The sequence below is a fragment of the Triticum urartu genome, chromosome 2A (genome assembly GCF_056163025.1).
Source record: "Triticum urartu cultivar PI428250 chromosome 2A, HENAU_Tu73, whole genome shotgun sequence".
Lineage (NCBI taxonomy): Eukaryota > Viridiplantae > Streptophyta > Magnoliopsida > Poales > Poaceae > Triticum > Triticum urartu.
Window position 1 is genome coordinate 175,758,356 of NC_141874.1, and position 8,871 is coordinate 175,767,226.

The 8,871-nt window shown below is 45.8% G+C and overlaps 1 protein-coding gene across 1 annotated transcript; it reads left to right on the plus strand.

The window, feature by feature from the left end:
* Nucleotides 1–4,159: 4,159 nt before the first annotated feature.
* LOC125541345 (uncharacterized) lies at nt 4,160–5,743 on the plus strand. Its single transcript, XM_048704786.2, has 2 exons — nt 4,160–5,282; nt 5,366–5,743. Exons 1-2 carry the CDS (start codon nt 4,631–4,633, stop codon nt 5,476–5,478), a joined length of 765 nt encoding a protein of 254 aa, XP_048560743.2. The 5' UTR covers nt 4,160–4,630; the 3' UTR covers nt 5,479–5,743.
* Nucleotides 5,744–8,871: the final 3,128 nt, after the last annotated feature.

Sequence of the window (8,871 nt, forward strand, 5' to 3'; positions counted from 1 at the left end):
AGCTACCATGCATGGCAAGATGTTTTGTAGCAGTAGCCTTGGATTCCTCAAACAGTTGGAATGTGGAGATGATATCATCGGGAGACATTTCCTTAAACCCATATTGGTGCCTTATGTCCCAAACCATTTGATGATGATAAGGAGCAAGAGCATTTAGCAATTTTTCCACAAGGAATCACTTGGTCAAGTTAAATCTATCTTGATTCTTGTCACAATCATAGGACTCAATGTCGACAGCAAGAGTCATGAGACGCCCAAGAAGATGCTTGGGGGATTCACCTTCTCTACACAAAAATATTGCAATGCCCCTTTGAGAATCTCATATTGTGCAAGCCAGACAGTGGTGGTATAGGTCTTGGTCATCACAATGTTGTCCCATAATTCCTTGGCATTTGTGATGTGAATGTAAGGCCTCTTTTGTTGTCTATCATGCCTCTTCTTATGAGCATAATTGCGGTGTCATTGAGATGCTTGTCAGATGCTTCACCCGATGTGAGATTCTTTGGGTTGACTGGGTTGTATCTGTTCTCCATAATCTCCAACATCTCATTGTTGGTGAACCTAAGATGATCCTACATCCCAACTCTCCTCAAAGAAAAATCGGCAGTGTCATCAAGCAAAGGAGGCTTACCCCAGGATTATACTTTGGTTTCTCTACTTTACACTTGGCCATGAAACACCGGAAGTATCACTATTAGGAGGTTATTGGCCCAAGGGAGGAAGAGTTGCATTTTGCCCCGGAGCCACACTACTCGAATTAATAAGTGGTGTGGGATTTGAAGTTAATGCGGCCAACCTCATTTGGATGAAGGCCTCGATAGAAGCATCATGCTCCTCCTTTTGCTTAGCAAGGGTCCATTCCAAATCCTCATAACTGAAAGACTTGTGCACTTCCGAGGAAGGTGCATCCTTCTCTTTAGGATTTGCAACAAGGGAGGTCCCATCGGCTTCATCTCGCTCTAGGGTGGTTAAGCCACAAGAATAGAGCATGAGACTCTGATACCAATTGAAAGGATTGAGATGGAGCTAAGGGTGATGAATAGGTACAATTACAAATTTTAATTGTTACTTGAGAATTTTAGGCAATAAAGCGGAATAGGAAAGTGAGCCTAACAATTTAAAAGGTGATTCTAGGGTAAGGCAATATACCCTACAACAACAAGTAGTAAGCTAAGAAAGCACAAGATGGTAAATAAAAGCTTAGAGACAAATAACCACAAATTGAGAGTTAGGCTTAGGGATAACTGCAACTCCGGGAGACGAGGATGTATGCCGATGTTCACTTCCTTGGAGGGAAGCTAGTCACTGTTAGGGAGGTGGATGTTACCATGAAGGCACACTGACACCATGAAGGCTCACCCTATTATCCCCTTGAGACAACACCATGAAGGCATTTCTCAACCACTAGTGGTAGACGTTGAGGTGGACTCCAAACCTTCACAAACTTTCTGGGGGGTAATCACAATGAACGCTTCCTCGCCGGACCAGTCCTACCACCTAGGAGTTTCCAACCTCCAAGAGTAACAAGATGCACCAAGAAAACAAGGGGGAATCAACTTTTGCTTTGGCGAGGGTGTAGATCGAACTTCTCCTTCGCTTCTCAAAAGATCAAGAGCTTTGGTTGGCTAAGGAGGGAGATTTACAAGAAATCGAGGTCTGAAAATGCAGGAGAGAGAAATGGAGTGGTCACATTCTTTGGGAAGAAGACTCTTTATAGGTGGGCTCCAAATCCAACCGTCAAGGCAGTTTTTGTACGTGCCCCGGAAGTTCCGGATGCAGATGGAAGTTCCAGGACAGGATCCGGGCTACACATAGAGTTTGCACAGGTGAGCACCCTCTCTTGGAGCCCAGAAACTATCTGCCCTTGCCATGGAAGTTTCGTGTCGCGGAAGTTCTGGCCAGCCCGGAAGTTCCGGGACCCAGAAGTTCTGGAACTTTTTAGCGTCATCTCTTTGTAGTGTGCAAATATGTATTATTTGTAAATTAACCCACACATGTGCAAGGAATTTTCTTTTGCAGTGGTGGCCACATGTACCATATTGATCTACAATGCCGCACGTTAGCATTTACTTTTTGCCAGGTGCGAGAGGGTGCAAGACTGATATATTTTTATAAGCTAGTTGTTTTGGATTGATTTGAAAAATCATTCACCAGTCAAAATCATAAACCGGATTTAAAATTAAACATCTCACTTGAATAAGAGAGCTTCATAAAAAATTGTGTACCAAGTCAAATATTGGAACTCAATCCAAAATTATATTGACGCTTGGCATTAATTTTTGGAAAAAGTCCAAAATAAACCTTGAACTTGTAGACAAAAGCTAAATCAAACCCTGAACTTTGAATCCCGGAAATTGACAGTCTGAACTTATAATCCCGGTCTATTTTAGCCCCTAGACCTGTTTGGCACACCGGGAATACAACAATCCCGGCCGGGATGACCAGCTACTTTCACGGACCAGAATTTGGGTCAGCCCACTACAACACAACAAGAATTCATGAAGTTTACAAAATGTTCGCACATTTCTAAAATTGTTCAGAAGTTAAAAAATGTTCCTCTTTTATATTTTTTGCAAGAATTCAATTCATTTTGTGTTTTCTAAAAAACATTTGGAATTCTGAAATTCTGTTCGCGTTTTAAAAAACTGTTCATGATTTAAGAAAATCACATTTGTCAAAGAATGTTCAGAATTACAACAGTTTTTCACATCCTATGAATTTTCTTTTGGATTTTCAGAATTGTGTCTCATTTGTTGAATATATTTTTTGGAATCTCATAAATTATCTCGTAAATAATGTTTTTGAAAAATGTTTCGGATTGTTTGCTGCGGACTCGACTGGGTCGGCCCACCAGACATAAAGTGGGTGTTTTTTCTTATCACGCGCCATAAAAATTCCTTCTTTCTTTTTCTTAACACGCGAGTAATAAATCCGAAAGAGAAAAACATGCTGTGGAGTCGAACTTTGGACCTGGTAGGGTTGACCTGATTTCGCTTGCCACTACAACAGACGACTATGACTTACATAATAAGAGGCCGGAAATATTTAATTAGAAACCAACTTTGAAAACTTTTTTAGGGGCAAACAAGTATTGAACACGTATATATTTCTGAAATCTTCGAACGTTATAAAGTGCGTTTTTGAAAATTTCGAATACTTTTAAAAAACCAACAACTTTCAAACAGAGAACACATTTTGAAACATAAACATTTTCTTAAGCCCGAACAAAATTTTAAAGTGCAAACACTTTTTGAAACATAAAATTCTTCTGAAACCTGAACAAAATTTTAAAGTGCGGACACTTTTTGTACAATGTAAAAAAATGTCTACGTGTTGTAAAAAAATGTATCATAACCTTTAACAGAATATACGTTACATGTGTTTCGAAAGAAGTGCATGCAAATTCGAAAATGTTGAACCATGTAAAAGAGTGTTCGGGTAGTTTTATAAAATGTTTATTGTCAATAAGAAAATGTAAAACAAGTATTTGGAAAAATATTACCATGTACTCAAAAAAGTTTTGAAAACGTTTAATTTAAAAATCTCCATAATGTATTTGAAAATATCAAAAGTTTATCAAATATTTAATGTGTGCGTTAAAATGTATATTGGGTACTGAGAAAAATTACACATGTGTAAAAATGAAAAAAAAGGAAAGAAAATGTAAAAGAAAAACACTAAGAAAAAACAAATTAGTGTGCGCATGAGCGACTGTGCTACTGGGCCGGCCCAATTCAGCAAACACCGGCGAAGTCCTCTCAAGGTTTAAAATAGACCGGGATTAGAGAGTTTGGTGTGCCGGTTTCAGCGATTGAGAGTTCAGAGTTTGATTTAGCTTTCGCCTATAAATTTAAGGTTTGTTTTGGACCTTTTACTTAATTTTTTATTAGGTGATAAGAGTGCGTGCATACATTTTTATAAGCTGATTGTTGCCGATTGAGTTGAGAAATTATTTAATCAAAATTGTGAATCAAATTAAAATTAAACAACTCTCTTCAACCAGAGAGCTTTGACTAAGTCAAAATTGAGAATCCAAACCAAAACCAATGTCCTCTATTGAATTAGAGGCCCTCCCTACTAGGAGCTTTTTCATTTGCTTTTTTGTTCAGCAGTTTGAAACATTTGTTCTGTTATGATATGAAAAATATTGAAATCCGGGTCCCACATTCAGCGTATGAGAAAAAGATTGATTCGCTTCACTATCCCCCCTTCTCCTACCTCGAGATCAAATTGGCCATATGCCCTGTGTAACCTGAACTCCGCGAGAATCCACCTTCCCTCTCCCCTTCCCCAACGGACACTTCCACGTATGCTCCGGGCGTCGCATTCCTCCTCTGAACCGCGCGTCGCCGCTCCGCCTTGGCCTAACGGCTCCTGCCAGAAATGGCGACGTCGTACAGTGGCTCGGACCTCCGTCGCGCTTCGCTTCTCCACTCCGACTGATCCCTCTTCCCGTCCCCAACGGATACATCCAGATATGCCCCGGACGTAGCATTCCTCCTCTGAACCGCCCGTTGCTGCTCCGTCTTGGCCAAACGGCTCCTGCCAGAAATGGCGACGTCGTACTGTGTCTCCGGCCCTCCGCCGTGCTATATAACGGCTTTGATCCTCCTCTCCGGCTGTATGCAAGATGGATTCCAGCAGCTTACATCGTACGGAACCCACCGACAAGCCAGCCGGCAGATCGAGCAAGTCGCTCGATACTGGCTGGATTATCCTCATCGTCTTGGCGGTCCTGGCCGCCGTGGGGCTGCTGGTCCTGGCTGTCTGCTGCATCCGCCGGCGGAAGCAGAAGCCCAGGGCTCCAGCTGCGATCCGTCGGCGCGAGCGACTCCCGGCCGGGACAGCGGCCGTCCGCATCGGCGAAAGCGGCGCCGGGCGACTCCCGGCCGACGCAGCGGCCGTCCGCATCGACGAAAGCGGCGCCGGGCGACTCCCGGCCGACGCAGTGGCCGTCCGCATCGGAGAGAGCGGTGCCGGGCGACTCCCGGCCGACGCAGTAGCCGTCCGCATCGGAGAGAGCGGCGCCGGGCGACTCTCGGCCGACACAGCGGTCGTCCACACGGGCGAAAGCAGCGGCGCCGGCGAGGGAGCCGGAGTCCAAGCCACCGTCTGTCCGATGTGTACCCGCCCGTACGAGAACGAGCCGTGCAGGTGGGCACCAGAAAGGCTGAATTGCGGGCACGTCTTCCATGGGCAGTGCATCAAGCCGTGGGTCGCCGTCAACCTGGCTTGCCCAGTCTGCAACACAACCCACATCCAGCTTCTTGGGAAGACGCCCGGTGAGTTTTTGATTCTTGGATGAACAATGAACACCTCTGATTATGCCTTGTTAATTCTGACATCATTTTCCCTCCAATTGCAGGCGACGCCAGGGCAGCAAGGCACCGGTACTCATTCAGCCATCTCGAGAGGTCGGTCACCACCAAGGATGACATCGCCGTCTTCCGGCAACGAGATTGGGATGGGGGGGGATGAATTCTAGAATAGAGCTGTAGTGTTTCGGTTGTAGCGTAGTGAAAATTGACGATGTGAAATTAACATGATGTTTGATGTTTCTTGAAGTGTGCCTTTCTTTAGCTACTTTTTTCCGAGGGTATACCAATAGCGTATCATAGCTTTATAGAAGAGAGAAAATTATGTACAAAAGATTACATATGCGCTAGTTAGGTGTCACCAGTCAGACCCTAACCAAACCTCCATACCACTCCCTAGCTCTACTTGACTACTCTAATAATAGATGACCTCCGAATGCTCCTGCTCTGGCCCAGGTCCTCAGATCATCAAAGATCATGTCCACCGTATCCCACTCGCTCTTGATCATGCCCGTGCCAAATACTCTCGCATTCATTTGCTTCCATAGCGTCCAACAGATTAGCATCACGAAAGTGTCAAAGCCTTTCCGAGATTGCTTATCTATTCTTTTCCTAGCTTCCGTCCACCACTGCACCAATCTTGAGTTGTTAGATGGATATAGGTCCGCCGTCAATCCCATTCTAGTGATGCAGCGGAACCACACTTGCCGCGAGAACACACACTGCAACAAAATATGGTCCACCGTGCCCTCCTCCTGGTTGCACAAATAGCATTTTGATGTTTGATCTTACAAACCGTGCCTAGCTCTCATATCCGATGTCCACAGTTAGTATTGCACAGCCAGCCACATGAAGATCTTGCACGCAAGGGGTGCCCAACACTTCCAGATGGCCCCGAAGGAGTGGAATCTAACTCCTCCCTCACACAACATCTTGTACGCATAAGAAGCTGTGTAAACACCGGTCGCATTCCAAGCCCAGACGAGGCAGTCCTCAACTTGAGCGTCTAGTTGAACTTCCAAGAGGATCTCCCAGAGTCCAATGAATTGGGCGAGGCCCTCAGAGCAGAGGTCTCCTACAACGTCATCCATCCATGTATGCATGTCCATCGCGTCCCGTACAAGTCTCCTGTTTGCCACTTGCGTCCGCACCTTTGCCACAAGTAATGTGGTAATATCTTTGATAGCTGCACCGTGTATCCATCGGTCTTTCCAGAACAAGGTCTTGCCTCCTAAGCCAACTTTCCATTTAACCAGGCTCCCAAACGCTTGGTCCACCTTTTTGTCCACGGTCAAGTTAAGCCCTTGCCAAGGTCTAGTGACATCCGTGTGTCGGAGCCATTCCCATCTTAGTCTTAATGCGATGCCGTGCTTGTATAGGTCAATGACTCCCAGCCCACCCATGTGCTTAGGCCTGCACACCCTAGTCCAGGAGACAACACATTTGCCCCCATTCACCGCCTCTGTTCCAGCCCAGAAAAATGCACGGCAACCTTTGTCCACTCTTTCCAGTGCCCATTTTGGTGCCTCCGCGATCATGAGGTGATGAGTGACTCGCGCTCTCATGACTTGATTGAGAAGGATGCGTCTCCCAGGCCTCGTCACAAGGCCCCTTTGCCATCCTTACAAAATGTGCAGAGCTGTATCCACTATCGGCTGCCACTCGGATCTTTTGAGCTGCCTAATGCTTAGCTATAGCCTAAGGTATTTGCACGGAAAGGTGTCAATCTTCCATGGCAGTGCAGACTTGACAAGCTCCTCATCCTCACTCTCGGCCCTAATCATGATTGCCGCAGATTTGGTATAATTGACTTTGAGCCCTGATGCCACACCGAAGATGGTGAGAATTTCCTTGACGAACATGAGATCAGACCATGTTGGTTTTATGAAGAGCACCACATCATCAGCGTACAAGGACAGGCGCTGCATAGGGCTACATCCATTGATGGAACTAAGCACTCTGGCCTCATGCGCCTTGCTAATGATAGCTGTTAGAATGTCCATGGCAATAACAAAAAGCAAGGGGGATATCGAGTCCCCTTGCCTAAGTCCTTTGGCGTGCATGAACTTGTCACCAGCGCATCCATTTGCTAGAATTCTCGAGCTGGCAGTGGTAAGAAAGGTCGCAATCCAAGAAATCCAATGCTCCGAGAATCCTTTCGCCCTTAACACATCGAACAGGAACGGCCACGCCAGAGAGTCAAAAGCTTTGGATATGTCAAGCTTTAGCAATACTCCCTTGGCTTTCCTCCTATGCATCGTGCGCGTCATTTGCCGAACCAAGAGGAAGTTATCATGCAAGCATCTGCCTTTTATGAATGCGGACTAGTTCGTCTGAACAAGCTCTCCCATGCATGGTCTTAGTCTGGCAGTCAGTAGCTTGGATGCAATCTTGGGCATACTGTGCACCAGGCATATAGGTCGGAAATCAAAAATAGTGCATGCTTCCGGTGACTTTGGAATGAGTGTGATCAAAGCCTGATTAAGTCTTCCAATTCCCCTTCCATTGCCTAGGAAGAGCTTGTGTATCGCATCTACTAGATCCTCCTGGATTATTTCCCAAGCTTTTTGGAAGAAAAGACCTATGAACCCATCCGGCCCAGGCGCCTTATCCGATGGCAAGTCCTTGATTACTGCCCAAATCTCCTCTTCAGAAAACATGCAATCCTGCTCCGAGAGGTCCACACGCAAAACACCAAGACCCTCCAAGTCGAGCGTGAAGTCTCGGGCACTGTCCTTGCCAAGCAGCTCTTTGTATGCCTTGTAGAAGGCATCCTCCTTGCCTTTTCTGATCCGTGATGATGTGCCCATCCATGGTCAAGGAAGGTATGTAGTTTTTCATATGCCTTCCATTCGCTACCAAGTGAAACAACTGCGTGTTTGTGTCCCCTTCTTGTAGCCATGTTATTCTCGACCTCTGCTGCGCTATAGTCCTCTCTAGGGATGCAAGCCCTAGTACCAGTTGTTTTAGGGTTCTTCTAAGACATCTCTCCTCCTCTTTCAGTGCTCTACTCTCCTGAGCGCAGTCAAACCGCAGAATGACAATGTTGGCAATAGCGATTTGCAGTTTGATATTTCCTATCTCCTTTTGTCCCCATGTTGCAAGCGCTTGGGCTGTGTTTCTGAGCATGATGTCGAGACGCATAAAAGGATCAGTAATATCTGGATCGCAAACCCAAGCCTCCTTGACGACATCCAAAAACCCATCCATCTTGACCCATAACTTTTCAAAGCGGAACCTCCTTTTGGCATGCATGTGTTCATGGAGCGCGAGATGCAGCGGGCAATGGTCAGAATACTCTGTAGATAAAGCTTGCAGCAAGCACTCCGGGTGCTCGAGCTCCCAATCAACGGACACAAAAGCGTGGTCTATTTTAGTGAGAGTGGGCGTCTCCCTTTCGTTGCTCCACGTGTATTTGCGCCCATGCAAAAAGAGCTCCTTTAGCGCGTTATCATCGACGAAACGTTTGAACTTCCCCATCATTATCCTGTCCAAGTTGGAGTTATTTTTGTCTGCCGCGTATAGGATGAGGTTAAAATCTCCTATGACAAGCCAT

Excerpts from the sequence above, each read along its gene's own strand:
- LOC125541345 (XM_048704786.2), top strand. The coding sequence starts at position 4,631 with ATGGATTCCAGCAGCTTACATCGTACGGAACCCACCGACAAGCCAGCC. Across the intron at positions 5,283-5,365 it reads GCTTCTTGGGAAGACGCCCG|GCGACGCCAGGGCAGCAAGG; the intron begins GTGAGTTTTTGA and ends CTCCAATTGCAG.